General features: G+C 45.8%; 1 protein-coding gene across 5 annotated transcripts in view; it reads left to right on the top strand.

Annotated features, from left to right (window-relative positions):
• Positions 1-18,651, top strand: part of SIPA1L2 (signal induced proliferation associated 1 like 2) — a 105,816-nt gene that overhangs the window by 14,200 nt on the left and 72,965 nt on the right. For all 5 annotated transcript variants that reach the window (XM_040624194.1, XM_008689550.2, XM_040624197.1 and 2 more), the window contains exons 2-5: positions 3,386-3,519; positions 5,230-5,418; positions 12,549-12,723; positions 16,968-17,071. In XM_040624194.1, coding sequence (XP_040480128.1) covers positions 3,386-3,519; positions 5,230-5,418; positions 12,549-12,723; positions 16,968-17,071 — 602 coding nt within the window. The remainder of the gene's footprint in view (positions 1-3,385; positions 3,520-5,229; positions 5,419-12,548; positions 12,724-16,967; positions 17,072-18,651) is intronic.

Here is an 18,651-nt window from a genome sequence, read left to right as displayed (position 1 = left end):
GCTGCCTCCTAGTTTTTATTTTGATGGTCCTGCGTGAGGCTCAGAAGACCATTACTTTTGAGCAGCACCAAGGGAGCCTAATTCAAGCACAGTTCGTTAAGCACTTATCATTTATTAGGCCCTATCATATCAGGCCAAGATTTGAAGGACTCAGCCTCATCTGGAGGTGAGGCGAATAGTTTCAGTGGAAGTGATGTTTGGGTTGAATCTTAAAGGATACGTGAGAATGTCAAGCACAGAAAAGCGAAGGATACGCCAGGCCGGGGGGTGGTGGTGGTAAATGCATGAGTTAGGGGAGTTATGGGGGAGCCGTCTGTAGAGAGTTTGGGGTAATGTCACTGAGGAACTTCCAGGAGAAGATGGGTGGGTGGATGGAAGGACAGACTGATGTTCGGACAGATCGAAAGACAGATAGTCAGAACAGACAGCCGTGGGCTGACGGTAGAGCCCATGGGACACGTCTAGGTTACAAGGCGAGGCCAGAGGGGCAGCCCCAAAGCAGACCCTGAAGGAGAGCCCTGGAGGTGGCTCACGCGGAAAGGACACCCCCAGAAGCCAACAGTGCCCCACGCGGCAGACAGGCCTGCCAAGCCAAGAGCCCAAGTATGGGGTAGAGGTAGTGTGAGAAAATGGGGGGAGAGAGCTAATACTCGAGGAGCAGGTGTTCTCCTCACCGAGGGGTGGCGGGGGTGGACGGATGGTCCTCGGGGCTGGGGGAGCGCTCATGACTCCTGTCTTGCCAGAGACCCATCTGCTTGCCAGGCCCACTGGCTCTTCCTCTCATCGACCTTTTCCTCCCCAATTTTTAAAAATGAAGGTACACTTTACCTACAGTGAAATTCACCCTTTTTAAAGTGTCGAATTCTAAGAGTTTTGACAAATGAATATGGTGCATAACCATCAGCACCATCCAGATGCAGGATAGCTCCCTCAGCCCAGAAAATTCTCATGTGTCCCCTGTGGGCAGCCCCCACCCCTGCCACCAGCCCCTGGCCGACCCCCGTCTGCTGTGCCTACAGCACCTGATGATATGGGAGCAGCTCTCGCTCTAGGATTTTTAGTTGTCAGATGTGAGAATGAGTGATTCAGTGCCCGTGATCTGGACTCTCGATTTCACCACAAGAAAGGGTTTTGATGACTCGGTCACTCTTTTTATCCCTAAAATAATTCGAAGCTCACTGGATTCATGTCAGTAGGGTTCATCAAATGCCTAATAGAGAATCGATTTGAGCATTTTTGCAGGTAACTTGTCAAAATGGGTTCTAAGAAGGCAGCTTTTGCCTGATGATGACTGGTCGTGTTTTCGTGCACTTTCTGAATGTTTTTCTTCACTCATCTGCCTTAGAAGGAAAGAGATAAAGAGGAAATTTCTTGTCAGAACAAACTGCAGCTAAGAAAATTCTTAACTCATTTCAGTTTAAAGATGCATTTTCCACAGAACCTAGTATAATGCTGTGGGTCTAATAGTCACTAACGCCACCTTCAATAAAATGATAATGTATGACATTTAACTTTTAGTCTCTGTTTTCATTGAATATTTTTAAACTGTTGATTAAAACCCAAATAACTGCTTCTGGGTCAATTCTCCCCAAACCCCTGCATTTTTTACAATGTGTTTTTGGTTTCACTGGAGTTGTTCTTGTCTGTTAACAGTTAACCTGGCTGTTAATTAGCATATAATTTACCCAGGGACCTGTTACCCATCAAACACAAAGGCTTGTTTCCTGTTGTGTAAGCCCAGGATTATAGTAAGTCAGTAACTCTCCTCCAGCCCCCAAATAGTGCACTTACTGCTTGTAGCCAGGACTCTGAAGAGAAATAATGACAGTGTTAATGTCATTTCGTTGTACGAGGTAAAGAAGTAAATGATTGTGGAAGTAAGAAGAAAAGAAGTAAAAGACTTTTCAAGACCTAGCTGATAGTAATCATTGGCTTTGGGTAATGCGTGCCCTGGCTGATGGCAGGTGCTGTTTTCACCCCGGTTTCTTCTTTCTGAATAACATTTCTTTTTCCTTCCACAGTTAATGTGGCAGAAAATGTTAGCATAACCGAAAGACTTCAGAATACCTGCAGTTTTCTTCAAGCTTATAAATATCTGATTCGTTATATTTCTTTGTAACTAAAAATGAAGAGTCAGGAAAGATGGGCCCAAACTTTGAAGGTGACAGTCAAAAGGGATGAGTCTGGTTCCGCATAGAGGGTGAAAAAAAATCGCTGTTATGAGTGTACACCTGGGGACCTGCCCTGGTAGCCGTTCATTGAGAAGTAAATGAGCACCACCTGCGGGTTTGCGTTTCCCACCTGCTCCGCATGGATCGTTGGTGCCGTGGGGCTGCTAAAAATACGTAAGCTGCGTGAAGAAACAAACATTCAGGTAATCGGTCCCCCTATTTCATATAGGGACATAGGACACAGGCCACATCTGAGTGTTAAGTTTGGGTCCTTTCAGAAGATGACACTTAAAAAGTTAGCGTTTTGACTTCTTTCAGCAGACAGAGGAACTTTTGGTCCCACAGTCCAGGAGCGATTGCTCACGGAGTAGTGAGGTTCCTGCCCGTGGCAGAGTTCAGGCTCCTATGTTAGCTTCACAAATGGGAATTTGTCTTGGATTGTGACCCCACCGCGAAACACTGCCTGGCACGTACTGTTGAATGTGTGGTGAGACTCCCGACCATCCCTCGGAGCGTGTGCTTGGGGATTCCTGTGCTAGATAGACAAGAGGGCCCCCAAAATCTGTTCCTGCAGTGAGACTGTACGGATTAGAACCCTGCAGCCCAGTGATTTTATGTAACAGTCACGATTAGCTGAGAACAGAGTAAACCAAGTTATAGAATCAGTAGATACAGTTTGACCTCAGCAACTAATGACCTTTTATGTCTTTTCTGTCTTTTGTAAAATTTCACGTTAGATGGCTAAGTACTTCAGTGACATCGTAATGAAGGAGTGAGCTTTGCACCGGATAGGGCGCCAGGATTACCTGGCTAGTCTGAGTACCCACATTCGGTCAGAGGAGGTGACCTTCCCAGGTGGAGGGAAGCCATTCAGTAATGGTCTTCAAGCAGCTAGGTTCTTCTTTGGACAGTTTCTGGGAATGGTAGCACACTCTTTCCCAGGATGCTCTTCAGTGGTGGCAGGGGGCAGGGGAGGGCTGTTGCTGCCCGTGAGCTGGGGATGAGCCCAATGAGAGGAGGAAGTAACGGAAGATGAGATGTACGAGTACATCTGATTTGGAAACAAAACACTTTGATCAAACACAGTTGGGGAATTGTGTACCCAGACCCATGCAGTATTTTTTTTTTTTTCACAGATTAGACACACACGCAGAAAAGTACCCTTCTGGTCCTTTGTTCCTTTCTTTTGATGCCCCTGCTGTCTCCTGTTACAGAGCACCAGAACTACTTTGGAATAGATGAGAACCTTGGCCCGGTGGCCGTCAGCATCCGGAGGGAGAAGGTGGAAGACGCCAAGGAGAAAGAGGGGTCCCAGTTCAACTACCGAGTGGCCTTCAGGACAAGTGAGGTAATGGCCGCCTTGTGTCCTTGCCGTCCTGGGCTGAAGCCTCTGACGTTACTGCGCTAGATTGTTTCAGATAAGGTTTAATGTTACTGATTATAGTATTTAAGATCACTGAAAGAGCCTGCAGTATTTTATTCCCAATAAAAATTTGAAAACCTGTCACAGATGTTAAGGGGCAATGAATTTACTTCCCGCTTACATGATAGAAAGGATAAAATGGTAAGAATGCAAGGTTTGGGGGCTCAGAGAGGACACGTACGAACTGGACCATCCATGTCGGAACTGACATCTGATGCAGGAAATCAGATGGTCCGCAGCGGGGGAGCGTGGCAGGCTGTGTCCGCACACTGCATTACATCGACGCCGCAGCCTGGTGCCTCGCTAGCCTTGCTTTGGGTGAAAAGTGGGATTGTTGTACAAAGGGAACAACAGGTGAATAAAGCCAAACAGGCAGAGATACTGATTACAAAGAAGGAGATCTGGCCTGCATTTCAGGCTTTATTCTCTTAACCTGTTGTGATTAGAGGGGGGTGTATCTGGCAAGTATTCCAGCACGCATATTTCAGTTGGCTCCTTCCAGATCAGAGAGACGAAAGAGAGCTCTCTGTAGTCACCTGCGTGTGCACAAGCCTGTGCTAGTCCCCTGCGTGTGCGTGGGCCTGCGTGTGCACGTGCATGGCTTTCCAGGTGCCCCAGTGATTTGGGTTCTGCGCTGGGTAAATGGAGACAGAGCCCCTCTCTTGTAGTGACGTGTTTTAAGTCACAGGCCTGTGTCGTCCAATTCAGTCGCCATTGGCCACATGCAACTATTTAAAGTGATTAAATGAAATTCAAAAAACAGTTCCTCAGTCATGCTGGTCACACGTCAAGAGCCCAGTAACCCCATGGAGTCAGTGGGTCCCGTATCGGCCAGTGCAGAGAGAGATCGTGCTCGTTGCTGCCCAAGCCGCTGCTGGGCGGTGGTGTCCTAGAGCGTAATGCACGTGGCCGACGTCGCTGCTACAACCCTCACTTGTCCGCTCATAGCTCTCTTCCCAGAGTCGGAGGGGGGCGAGTCAGAGCTAGGTCCCTTGATTCGCAGGGCTGGGATTTCCTCTCTGGGTCAGGTGTCAGAATGGCCATCGAGTGCCTTCATCACACATTTGAGGACATAGCAGTCACAAGGCAGAATCTGTAGTAAGTAATCTGAGCCCTGAATCACCCTGCCCGTGGGTGTCAGCGGCTACCCCCATTCAGCTTCACGACTCATCAGTAGTGGAAAGGGAAATAGGAGAAGAGAAAGGAATGGAACAAAAGTTGGTGTGGAACATAGGGCAATAGGAAAAGAGAAGGGAGGGGTGGCAGGGAGGTGCAGGGGGCCAGGCCCAGCCCCGGACCTCCAGCCTCTCCTCAGCATCATGCTCGGGTTGGCTCTGGGAGCTGCAGGAACATCATTGCTCCGCCCAGCTCCCCTCATTCTCCAGGCACACTTCCTGACTACTTCAACCCTTCCTGGCTTATCCCTGAGCCCCATGCCCTTTTGTTATGTAAAGACTCTGAGTGTTGATTTCGCTTCCCTCCTTGGAGAGCTACAGTCACTTTTGCCCCACACAGAAAGGAGAATGACTTTTCTCCCTCTGGAAGGCAGCTGAAAAATTAAGCTTTCAAGAAGTAACTGGGAGTAAACATGAACTCTTCTGTGATGTTCTGGAATCTTCTGTTCTGCCCCTGCAGCTGACAACCCTGCGAGGAGCAATTCTAGAAGACGCCATACCCTCTACCGCCAGGCACGGTACCGCACGGGGACTACCTCTCAAAGAAGTTCTGGAGTACGTCATTCCAGAGCTGAGCATTCAGTGCCTGAGACAGGCTTCGAATTCACCCAAGGTCTCGGAGCAACTGCTCAAGCTTGATGAACAAGGGGTGTGTACAATGTCTGATGCTCCCTTTGGGTATGAGCGTGGGTCTGTGTTTCTAAATGTTTTGGACTTTTCCCATCCATCTTTCTTTTGAGATCATTTATTTTTAATGCCTTGAAGCCTTGTTCCCCTCTCTGGTTGTTCCTAAGAAACATGATGGCTTTCTAGTGCAAGACTTCTGCTGAGTAGTGACCTGTATTGTTTTTACCAAGGTTTTGGTGCGTCCCGGCTAACAAATACACATCTGATTCATGATTATTAGGGATCGGTGGTTTTTTTTCCCAGGGTTTAAAAAACTCACATTGGGCCTTTCCCTGAACTAACGTTTATTCTTGTCCACTGTATGTGAGGCATTGATGCTAACAGGTGGAAATGGACAACATACATTGGGGAGACTGAGGCTAAGAAGTCGTCCTTCACCCCGGGGGGATCAGTAAGACCAAGAGCACAAAGACCTCTGCAGGGAAGACTATGGTAGTGGATTGTGGGGAGGTTTAAAGGCAGTGCTTTTGGGAAAAGAAGAAATAACATCTGCTGGTGCACGTCCTGAAGGAGGCGGCATTGTAACTGGGACTTGGGTAGAATTTCAGGAGGGGGATGGGAGCAGTTAGCTACTTTAGGAACTATGATGAGTTTCTTTATAAGACAAGGGCATTTCTATGAAAAGATGTTCAACATCATTAGCCATCAGGGAAATTCAAATCAAAACCACATTGCGATATCACCTTATGCCAGTTAGCATGGCAAAAATTGACAAGGCAGGAAACAACAAATGTTAGCGAGGATGTGGAGAAAGGGGATCCCTCTTACACTGTTGGTGGGAATGTAAGTTGGTACAGCCACTTTGGAAAACAGTGTGGAGGTCCCTCAAAAAGTTAAAAATAGAGCTACCCTATGACCCAGCCATTGCATTACTGGGTATTTACCCCAAAGATACAGACGTAGTGAAGAGAAGGGCCATATGCACTCCAATGTTCATAGCAGCATTGTCCACAATAGCTAAGTCATGGAAGGAGCTGAGATGCCCTTCAACAGATGACTGGATTAAGAAGATGTGGTCCATATATACAATGGAATATTACTCAGGTATCAGAAAGAATGATTTCTCAACATTTGCAGCAACATGGACGGGACTGGAGGAGATTATGCTAAGTGAAATAAGTCAAGCAGAGAAAGCCAGTTATATGGTTTCACTCATTTGTGGAACATAAGGAGTAGCAAGGAGATCGGTAGGAGAAGAAAGGGAAGAAGGAAGGGGGGGTAAACAGAAGGGGGAATGAACCATGAGAGACTGTGGACTCCGGGAAACAAACAGGGTTTCAGAGGGGAGAGGGGGTGGGGGATTGGGATAGGCCGGTCATGTGTGTTAAGGAGGGCACATATTGCATGGTGCACTGGGTGTTATACGCAACTAATGAATCATGGAACTTTACATCAAAAACCAGGGATGTACTGTATGGTGACTAATATAATAAAAAATAAAAAAATAAAAAAAATAGAACTACAAAAAAATAATAAAAGTCAAAAAAAAAAAAAAGACAAGGGCATGTCTAGGGAAGTATGTTGAAGCTAGAGCATGTAAGACCTTGAAAGCTAGGCTAAGGAATTTGCATGTGATTCAGGAGGCAGTAGGAAGCCATTGAAGCTTTTTGGTAGGACAAGACACGATCAGAGCTGTATTCTAGAAAGATGATCCTGCTGGAAGGGAATGAGACAGGCTGGTGAAGATAAAGACTGATGATGGCCTGGGGTTCAATTATGGACTGTTGACATCGTCAGGAGAGAAGTAATGATGGACAGGATAGGGACGGTGGCCCAGACAATGGAAATTTTTAAATGTCAGATACAAGGTAACTCGTAGTGGGGAAACTGAGAAGCAGGCACCCCAGTGTATGCAACTTATTTCAAATGAGTGAATTTCTTTTAAAACCCCAAAAGACAATAGTGATGTATATTTCCAGCATTTTCTAAGGAAAATTCCTTTGCCTATTTTAGAGAAAATAGGAGGTATTTCTTGGTTGATCCAGTAACACCAATGTGGTATATTGATGGCGTATTTGATACTCAGATGGCTGGAATTCTAGAAGTGGTGAAATGGTAATTTGCCTAAGAAATTAACACTGCGTGATTAGCCAAAGGAAGCAGGCACTGTGACATTCAGAGTGAATAATCCTGAGATCTGTCTGTCTCAAGAAGGAGGGCTGACAGATTAAAAACAAAACTAAACCAAACCAAAACTCTCCGCTAGAGCAGTTGACCTGTAAGACTGGGTGATATCCAGGGTAGTTGGACCATGATCGTGACTGGTAAAGTGTGCGGAATGTACGAGATGTCCGTGAAGCAGGTGAGGAGAACGTGTTATCAGCGAGAGGTAGGAAGGACGTGTTGGTGTTGGTCTAGGTACTGCAGGTGCAAGCAAGCTTGATGAGAAGAACAGCATTTATCTTCACATCTTATTGTCATGTTTATGTTTATGATATTGCTGGTCCCGGGAGAATGTGGTAGTTCTCTGTCTCTTTAGGCTCGCTTTAAAATCTACCGCTGTACTGGCTGCAGAGCTGGCCCCCTCAGGCTGCTGTAGAATCCCACAGATGGCCCCCGGTCCACAGGCCTGAATCCCAAAGTCCTCCGAGCCCCGAGAGACATCACGACAGCTACCGTTGACCGTCTCCTCACGAAACGAAGCAAGTATATGGGCTGTCTGTCGAGCAGAGTAGGTCCAGAAGCTATGCCAGCCAATTGGTTTTATCTTTCTTTTTTTTTTTTTTTAAATGAAGAGGTTAAGTGCTTTGAAATGAACACCTTTTTGTAGTCTGATGTCAAAATTAATGCGTTGAAAATCGGGTTCTGCTTTTAAGCAGACCAATGCATTGTTTAGCTCTAATGGAATTTCGTGTGATTTCCCACACAGTATTTGTTTGACTTCGGTATACTTTCCTAATGGTGTACAACGTGGCCTTGTCACTTGCCCACACCTCTTGATGGTGTCTGATCCCCATATTACATGAGGAAGAGATACTCTTTATTTTCATCCCTGAGAGAGATTGGACAGCTTTTTAAAAATTGTTTTAAGATCCTACTTTTTACAAGATCCTTAAAAGTTGTCACTAACCTTTTAGAGTGTTTGAGAGTTCATTCCAGGTAGTGCCCTTTTGATTCACCTTCTTAATAGTAAATCTGCACAGGAATGGGATGGGCCAGGTGTGGGGGTACTGTTCTTAGGGGGTTTGAATCTTGAAAAGGTACTGAGGGGATATATTGCCGTGTGCTGCTTCCCTGGGCTCTTAGCTGCCCGGGTCCGACCCGGTCACTGAGTGCCTCTGCTGTGTTCAGGAAGGACATAGGTTCGTAGCAGGGATTCGTTAGATGTTCAGATCATGCGTCCCGTTCTCTAAGTTCATGAAGATGTTTTGAGCAGAATGACTCCCCTTAATGGAGAACGACGAGGAAAGTAACTATTAAGTGAGACTCTGAAACTTTTGTCACGGTATCTACATAAATTCACCTCTCAACCTCTCAAATCCCATTTTTCCTGTTTAAAGACTCTCCTAATCTATATCACAGATGACTTTATACAGTTATATAGGTTGACATTAAAAAAAATCAGATTTATTATGGCTGCTCAATATCTGAGAATATCATGGCGTCTTTAGCAGAATGATTAATTTGTTCTCAGGCCGGCTCTCCGCGTGTCCCCCTCACCCTAGATACATGTTTACGGGCACACCAGGCTTGCTTCCGGCGAAGTCACACAGGTCTACAGAGATGATTTAACTAAATGAGACTGCATGCTTGCCAGGAGTAGATGGAGTCCAGAGAAAGCACTAGAAGGAAGGGCTTCCCTGCACACTCCAGTTTATTTGCAAGGCATTTTTGAGGCTTTGTTGTTTTTGTCACCTTCATTTAAATTTCCTTATCAATGAGGACAAGGCTTCTGCCCCTGGGAATGGAGCAGTCAATTGTCATCCTGTCCCAGGTAGCCAAAGAGACCTTGTGTGCTGGGTTGTCTGTGCGGCCTGTCTGTAGGTCCAGCTCTCAGCACTGATGCGGTATGCAATTTCGACAAGCGAGTATTTCTGGTTTCTGACAGTACTGATGCCTGAGAGCCAACTGAGCTCCCCCCACGGCTGTGGGACTGGCTGTAGTTCAGAACTGTTAAATCAAGGTCAGTGGGAAGGGTGAGAGGTTAGGGGATAACCCGAGGTCTGGAAGGCTTGGATACAAACCCTGTTCTGAGAGAATTGGGAATTTAAGTACTTGGGAGCTGGGGTCTCCGCTTTGTTTTGTGCCCCAATTAACTACAGGGTGTGCTGCTGGCTGTGTGATACAACACAGGAGGAGTGATGGTCGATATTACATTCCAGTTGTTTTCATGAGGTTTGTAAGAGATTTAAGACAGAGGAGTCTCTTCAGTGTTTCATTCTGTTACAGTTTTAGTGGAATGACAGCCGTCGTAGCAAGCAAACCCTAATTGTTTGTTCTAAGACCCTAGAGATAGTTCCATTTTGTGACCTCCTCACGGTAAACGTGTGTGATGCCCATGCCATGCTGTGCACGTGCCACAGGACATTTTCACTGCACCAGAGCTCTAATGGTTGTCATGAACGCTTGGGGGCTTTGAGATCTATTAGAGCCACATCCCCTAATTTTCATGGGCCCAGGGGCTTCTTGGAGGGAATGCAGATCCTGTTCACAGTCAGGGTTTAGACTCCGGCTGGTTTGTCCGATGATTGGGAAGAAGGCTGTGAAGTGGACAGCACTGCAGCTGGCAAAGTAGGCCTGGGGGAGTCCAGTTCTCTGGGTGTTTGGCCTTTGCCCGAACGAGAGTCCACCAGGACTCAGTCCAGAAGACTCAGGAATCACATACAGAAATTGTGCCCGTCCGGTGAGCACTCTGCTTAACGGGCATGAGGCCACACTAGCCCAAACCGTGGGGCCCCATACAGCTTTCCTCCGGGCCCCCTCCCATGGGGGTTGACATGAGAAGAGAAGGGGCTCTCCCGCTGGAGATGCCAGAGCAGACTGGGACAAGCTGCAGGAGGGTCCAGGGGCATTGAAGGCCTCGGTGGCCCAAGACGAGGTGGCCAGATGGTATTGACGTGTGGCGCTGGCAGAGCCCTGACGTGAGCAGCAGGAGGAAGAACAGAGGACAGGCAAAGAGTATGGAGCCCCAAGGATGTGGATGACAGCGTGGCAGTCTGTGGGTGCAGGCGAGGCGATGGGGGCCGGGATGCACGGGCATTTGGGCCCGCGGGATGTTGGGGTTACATGCGGCAGCGCTAACCATCCCACTGCATCTCTGGTGGACTGTCATTAAGGCTAGGGCCAGATAATGGGAGACAGTTGCAGTCCTCTTCTCATGGCCAAAGAGTCGTCAAGCTAATGTGATATCTGGGATGGGAAGGCCTCGTTAGAGGATTAGCATGGATCCTGGCAGTCGCTGAGATCGCCAACATCTGTGGTGATAATTGCTAGTCCCGTGTTTCCCGAGTGGCTTTAACATCCTGAAACGTCTTCTGAGTCACTCAGGAACAATGAGTGTTTATGATGAAGTAAGAGTACGCATTTGTATTACACTTCATATTTTTTCTAGATGATGGTCTATTTGCAGTAAATATGGCGTCTCATTTATTTGGAGAGTTGAGTTGATCAGAAACCTTTTTTCCTCAGTCTCTGGATGAATGGAAATGTTTCTCTACTTGACCCTCTTAAAGAACTACCTCAATAAAATGGATCATACTAGCTATAAAGTCGCTTGTGCACAGCATCTCCTGTCTCCCCACGTGGGGCATGAATCGCTGTCCTCACTGTGCAGGTGAGGGTCGTAGGCTCTGACAGGAGCCCGGGCCTGTGGGCTGCCCAGCATGCCGTGGGGTCCATCGCCATAGGGTAGCTCCTTCAGTCACACTGTGAACACACGATGCTTCCTTTCATAGCACTTAGTCTGGGTCGACTACATTCCGAGTGTAGTGCTGGTTGACTCTCTGTTCAACTCTCAATGTGTCTTAAGTGCAGTGAGGTGCTTCCTACAGTCCGCCCAGATCACCCGGGCAGGTGGCTTCCTACCTTCCTTGGATCGTATGTTGTCATTAGGTAAGGTGGATGTGACTGCTCTTATCACTCTGCCACTCAAGGGAAATGAATATCGTTTTGCCTTATTTTACTGGTTGTCAGCTATGAATTTTGATTAAAAGCCCGATTTTATGGCTTGATAATGAAAGCGAACAGTGTTATGGATGGATGCCTTTAGGAAATTGGTGATGTCTGATAATCTGTCAGTTTCTGAGGCTCGGATAGCTGGTAGGAAGATAAGTGCTCTGATTTCATGAGTCGGAAGGAGTTTCTCTTTGGCTACAATACGAATGCTGTAAACTGGACCCCGTGTCTCCCCGGCCTTGGGAGAAAGCAGTCCCGTGGCTTCCAGCGCGATAAGAGACTGATGGTGAGTTAGAGTTACAGCAGGAACTCTTCAGTGGCTCTTAAAATTCTTTATGGTCTCTTGTATATTTAGCAGATGTTTTCTTTGCAAGACAGTCAAAAATACAGAAATGACTGTAATTTTATAGCCAGAGTTACTTTCATGGACACAAAACATTGTTCTATTTATATAAATACATCACAGTGCCCACTGGGATTCCTTCCTTACCGGACCTTCATTTAATTTGTTTGTTCATTACTGTCTTTCATATTTTCACGAATGTTCAAAGAACAACAACAATAAAAGCATCAGGAACCAGAGAGGGAAAACTTGAAAGTTTGTGGCTTTTTTTTTTTTTTTCTTCTGACTTGAAAGATGATGCTCCTTACTGCACGAAGGGTGTAAGATTCAGTACTTTCAAGGTTGTTTTTTAAGTAGGTGCCTGGGGCTGTCTGCCCTTCCTGGAAACCCGGTCCATCCCACACGGCCATGGCCATCCATTCTGTTTTTTAGGGTTTCTGCCATTTCTCCAGCTCTATCTGGGCGGTTTCTGGGTTGGTTAGATATCTGTAGCATTTTGCATGATGACAATTGCTTCCTCTTTTGCTTATTTGCTTATGGGAATTATTTCCTGGCACGCTTGCTGTTTTAATTTTACTGGAAGTGAGCTTGTCTGATACTCTTTGCCAAGTAATTCTGTTTCTCCCCCATTTCAGCTGAGCTTTCAGCACAAGATCGGGATCCTCTATTGCAAAGCAGGCCAGAGCACAGAGGAGGAGATGTATAACAATGAGACCGCCGGACCAGCCTTTGAGGAATTCCTTGATCTTCTGGGCCAGCGAGTCCGGCTGAAAGGATTTACCAAATATCGAGCTCAGCTAGACAATAAAAGTAAGCTTCCTATTTGTGTGTGCGCGCAAATTTAATTCTCCAAAGGTAGGCACACCGCATAAATCTAAGTGAGCGATCACGTGCCCTCCCGCTCTCGACCCCGGCAGTGGCCTCGCCAAGCTTATTTGGGACAGAGTTGAGGTTTCCTCAGATGAGCAAAGGAAGCACATTTCTCAAGAGGTATGTGTTTCGCAGAAGCTCAAAAGGTCAATTCTTTTTCTGTAACACCGGCAGAGAGATTCCCCAGTGTTCCGTGAAGAATCTTTTAATATTTCCTTCTTTCTTTTAGCCTCACCTCTTCTCTCACACCCTTGTTCCGACATACCAAGGACGAGCACTACATTTGTTTCTAAAAGACAAAATATTAGCACGTTTGCTCATGCCATGTTCTCGGGCTCATTCTGTTCATTTCTGGTTTCACGGTGTTAACCAGGGAATTGAAACAGTGGGTAAAAGCTGATGCATCCTGTTTTCCAGTGACCCTGCTCAGGTCCCCTTGTGTGGGGCACACACTAGCTCTAAGGTGCTGATCTACAGCACAGACCCGGCACCAGCCCGTGATGTGCACATTTGTGTCTTCATTGGGAGAATCCTGTTCCTTCTGGTCCTCATAAACTCGAAGTATTCTGTCTTTGTCTTTGTGCTGTTAGATTTCATGGCTATCAGCATCTGAAATATTCCGGGCAGAGTAATTTTGTGTATTTTGGGAAATTCTCCTTATCATCAAGCAGTTAACTAACTGCTTAGTCTTTGTACAGTTGGAGGAAGTGGGAAGGCATGTATCCCACTCCTAGTAGGGATGGTGAAGTGGGAACTTCTTTCCCATGAGAGCGTCTGTGTGAGACCGTCTGAGGTCGTCCCATGGCTCCGTGTCCCCAGTGTCCTTTAACTTGGGACCCTCATCGATACTTGCCTCCATCAGGGTGGGGCCAAGTCTTTGTGTGCCTGTCAATCAGATCTGGTTCTTTAAATCTGTTTCTGAAAGTTTACATTTAGAACGTAGCTCCTCCGATCTGGAGACCGTGTTACCTCTTGTGTGGGCCCCTGTGTGTCCTACACACATGCCAAGGTTGGACGTTGACTGTTAGATAGGATGCATATTGCTCTTGCCTCAGATCTGTAAAAATTAGGGACTAATTTGTGACACCCACTCTGGTGTCCACATATGAGGCCTTTTCTGATTTTCCTTCCTTTTTCTTTACAAACTCCCCTGGAGGTGTGGGCATGCTGCCCTTAGGGGCAATCTTCCTGGAAAGCCACTGCTGACATGGAGTCATTAGTATGCATGCCTGTCCTCTCTCTTCAGTGGGGTGGATCGAGGAAACGTTGTAAGAACTTCTGATCTGTACGTTCTGTTAAACTGCAACACAGATAATGTAAATATTTTCCTACGTATAAGAACTGACATCAGCTTTGAATTTTTATGACCGAGGAGATACATGTCCCTGACCCATTACAGATGCCGTGCTAAGCACCTTCGCTCACGGAAATGATAACATGAGAATGAGATTTCAACATGTTGATTCTCCTCATCAACAAATCTTAGTTATTTTTATGAGCAAGGCAAGGTGTTCTGTGAGATGTCTAAGACATCCCTGTAGTAAAGAGGAGGTTTCTAAGAATTCTGTCTCATGAAATGGTCAAATAAAATAATGTCTCTCATAGGACAGACACACAAAAACAATCTTCCTTCTTAAATTCAGGACAGTGGTGTTGTACTCTTCACTCTGTCCTCCCACAGGACCTTGGTCGAGTCTGAGCCCTGGGAAAAATGTAGAGTGTCTGGATGTTCCTTCTGGCTTGAAGATGGGTTCTTCCTGTCCTAAGTACAAAGTGAAATGAAGTTGGAACAGAGGGGACAGGAGCCACTAAGACCATCGGCTGGCTCACCAGAGTGGAGTATAGAGCCCAGGCCATGCACAGCCTCTCTTGGGTCTGCATGCAGAGGTGACAAAACTGGGGACTTCCATGATGGCCCGCGTCTCTTTTCCATCAGAAATATTTGCAGCAGACCCTTGAACAAGCTTGTCAGTTCACCTTCTCCATTACCGTACTGACATTTGAGATGAAAACTTTTCAGAATATTTAATTTCAAAAATCCATCTTGTAGTACTATTTGGGATGGATAAATTATGATTGCATTTTTTAGAGTGTTTTCTCCCCACAGGGGCGCCTGGGTGGCTCAGTCGGTGAAGCATCTGCCTTTGACTCCGATCATGATCCCTGGGTCCTGGGATCGATCCCCAGGTCGAGCTCTGCTCAGCAGGAAGTCTACTTCTCCCTTTCACTCTCCCTCTGTGCTCTCTCTCTCTCTCTCAAATAAATAAGTAAAATCTTTAGGGGGAAAAAAAAGTGTTTTCCCCCCTAAATGCATCTTTCCACTTTCACCACAATTTCCTGAAGCTGAAACCTGTTGACCAGGCTATCAGCTATCTATGAGGATTTCTCTCGCTGAATTCTGCCCATCGGAGTAGCAGGGTGTTGTGATGAGAATTGTTGAATGTGCTGGGTTATTTCAGCCCCTGACCTTCGTGTTGTTATTAATGAGTCAGTTCTTCATGGAAGAAGACAATCATCATTCCCTTGTGACCTTGCTTGCTCACTTCCAAAGCCACACTCTCTGTCTTCAGCCAGGACAGTTAAAATGGAACAATACTTTCCAAGAAGTCCAAAAAACCAAACCAAAACAAACCAAAACAAAACAAAAAGCAAATATGTACTTAATATATAGCTCCAAGAGATAATTGCATTATCTGGGGACGGGTTAATATACAGCTTATTGGATGAATATCCTCTGTTACCATCTACAAGTTGATTTGTCAATATCTATATGTAAACATTTTAAATACTTCCCTTTCTGATTAAATTGTCTGCTATGAATACGTTTTCAGAATCTGCAAAACTAGATGTGATATTTTTTTTTCTAGGAAATTTTCAGGACCGTTTCTGATTTAGAATGAATATTCAAAAGAAAAAGTGCAGGATTCAGAAAGAAAATAATAAAGGCCCATGAAGGCTAAATGTTGTAATGTTTTTAAAGTAAAATTAAAATATTTAGATTTAAAAATGAGGGGCACCTAGGTGGCTCAGTCAGTTAAGCGTCCGACTCAAGCTCGGCTCAGGTCTTGATCTCAGGGTCGTGAGTTCAAGCCCCATGTTGGGCTCCATGCTGGGCATGGAACCTACTTGAAAAAAAAAAAAAAGTTAACCCAAGATGATTAGACTTTCCCCAACAAACATGATGGAATAAACTTTCTTTTAAATGACCTTGAATAGCATTGTTTCTTGTTTAAAAAGTGGACAAACGTACATGTTGGTCAAAGATTGAGAAAGGCAGATCTGAATTCTGTTTACATCTTACTTTCTAGGTATCTTTTTGCCTTTATCCATATACAAAGTGGTTCAAAGCTCCACCCTAAGATCATTATGTAAGTGTGTTGGTTCAGGTGCCTGAAACGCTCAGTCTGTGGTAATCTGTTGATAATACAGATGGATTTTGAATTTGCAAAGAGTCATTCTGCTTTTCAGAAGGTGAATAGCTGTGTGATTAAGAAGGGTTCAGATGTCATAGTGTTAAACATGTGTCAGCGCATAATATACAGTAAGCGGTCCCCTTCATTCTCCACCGTCTTAATCATCCGACTATACCATTGCCTTGCCTGCTGCAAAGAGAAGGAAATTAATTACATGATTCAGAGAAAGAAATCTGGAACATTTTTTTGTTCTTATTTCCATATTAAGTCAGTCCTGTTTCGTGTTGTTGAGTTCTGGAAGATCAGGTGCTCAGGAATCACTTCAGAATTAACTGTAAACACACACGCCCAGAATGGGGCAAGGAGAGCTGCTAGTTAGCTCGTACCCTTCAAATAATGGCGCCCACACCCGCCCCCAGCTGCGCCTCCAGCTTCTGGCCTCCCCTGCTTCCCTGTGCTCCGCCGCATCCGTGGCGGGTCTTCGAAGTCAGTATTTCGAAGGCGAGCGTGTTGAGGAAAGGGCAGGGGGGAAGCCCCTGGGTGAGAGCAAATGAGGAGACGCCCGAGCCTTCAGGCCACAGACGTGCGTTGGAGAGTGGCAGGAACAGTGCGCAGCGGGAGAGCAGAGTGGCCGCCAGGACACACTGGTGGTTGAGAGTTGGGTGGTCTGTTTGCAAATTGAATTGCCTTTGGAAGAATGACCTTGTAAGGGTCCCGTTGCTAACTTTCACAGTTGCCTGACTTGTTTTTGTCCTTCACCTCTGTTTTCAGCTGATTCTACAGGAACTCACTCCCTGTACACCACATACAAAGACTATGAAGTCATGTTCCACGTGTCCACCATGCTGCCCTACATGCCCAACAACAGACAGCAGGTGGGTCCTCCCTCCGCCTTCCAGAGCTGAGCTCAGCCTGCCGATGAGCTTCGTGCACTCAGACTTGGCAAAGCATCATGGGGGGGGGGGTTGTTTTTGGTGTTTTCTTCAATGGCATGAATAATTTTTGACCTTTTCATCATTTGGAAGTAGTTGGCCTTTAAAAGGGAGGCTTTTTGCATAGTGGTATTGCACTTTTTCCTTATAAAACTTGGAAACTCTTCCACACACACCTTTATTACTTGCTAGGCAAAATCTTAGTGGAAATCAGCGTCCACTGTGTTCATTATAAATAAGCCAGCAAGGTAAGCTGAGCTCAGGTTTCTGAGTGCAGGTAGATAACTAATTTACAGAAAATACTGTAAGAACGGTTCTTATAACTTATTCGTGGCATGATTCAGTTTTCGCGATTTGATCGTATTTGGGTTAAATCAGGAGTTAAAACAAAGTTTGTTTTCATGTCTAGGAAGTTTAGCTCTGATGTCATTCAGCTGCACTGCTTTGCTATAAAAATACCTTAGCGCACCAGGGACTGCATAGCAGTTGCTCGGGAAAATTTGTTGAATGAGGGGCGCCTGGGTGGTTCAATACATTAAGCGTCTGCCTTCGGCTCAGGTCATGTTCTCAGGGTCCTGGGATCGAGCCCAATGTTAGGCTCCGCCCTCAGTAGGGAGTCTACTTCTGTCTCTTCCCACTCTCTCCACTTGTGCCCCTCTCTCTCTGTCTCAAATAAATAACTTCTTAAAAAAAAAAAACCCAAACAATTTGTTGAATGAATGAAACTTAATTGCAACAGAGAATTTTCCTTCTCTCTCTTTTTTTTATTTTATTTTTTTTTATTTTATTTTATTTTTTTTTAAATGTTTATTTTTTTTTTTTAAGGATTTTATTTATTTATTCGACAGATAGAGACAGCCAGCGAGAGAGGGAACACAAGCAGGGGGAGTGGGAGAGGAAGAAGCAGGCTCATAGCGGAAGAGCCTGATGTGGGGCTCGATCCCGGATCGCCGGGATCACGCCCTGAGCCGAAGGCACACGCTTAACCACTGTGCCACCCAGGCGCCCCTCTCTTTTTTTTAATGCTCATGAAATTCAATGAAGGTAGTTAAAATACACGTTTTGCAAAGAAACCACTTGCCCCATCCCCATCACTAATTTCAAGAGCCTCCTTCAGGCTTCCAGCGGGGTTGAGAAAGCAGGCTCCCGATTCCAGCCCAACTCTTCACAGTAGGGACAGCTCCTCTTTCCTTTTTCCTTCTCATTGACAACCAGATTTTCTGGCCATTTATCTAATACTTAAGCTCAGTGCCTTGTCCTTCCTGAGTGATCTGCAGTGTTTTCTAATAATCAGATTTCTTACCTCTACCATCAGAAAATCTACCTTTTGATCACATATCCGTATGGGTTTTTGTTTTGTTTTGTTTTTCTGTCTTTTTAAAAAGAATTTTTATTTATTTGAGAGAGAGAGCATGAGCGGGGTGGAGGGGGGCACAGAGGGACAAACAGACTCCCCACTCAGCAGGGAGCCCAATGTGGGGCTCGATCCCAGGACCCTGAGATCATGACCTGAGCTGAAGGCA

This window comes from Ursus maritimus, unplaced genomic scaffold, assembly GCF_017311325.1.
Source record: "Ursus maritimus isolate PB19 unplaced genomic scaffold, ASM1731132v1 scaffold_7, whole genome shotgun sequence".
Lineage (NCBI taxonomy): Eukaryota > Metazoa > Chordata > Mammalia > Carnivora > Ursidae > Ursus > Ursus maritimus.
The sequence above is the reverse complement of the archived record's forward strand: the minus strand, read 5'-3'. Positions and strand labels throughout refer to the sequence as shown.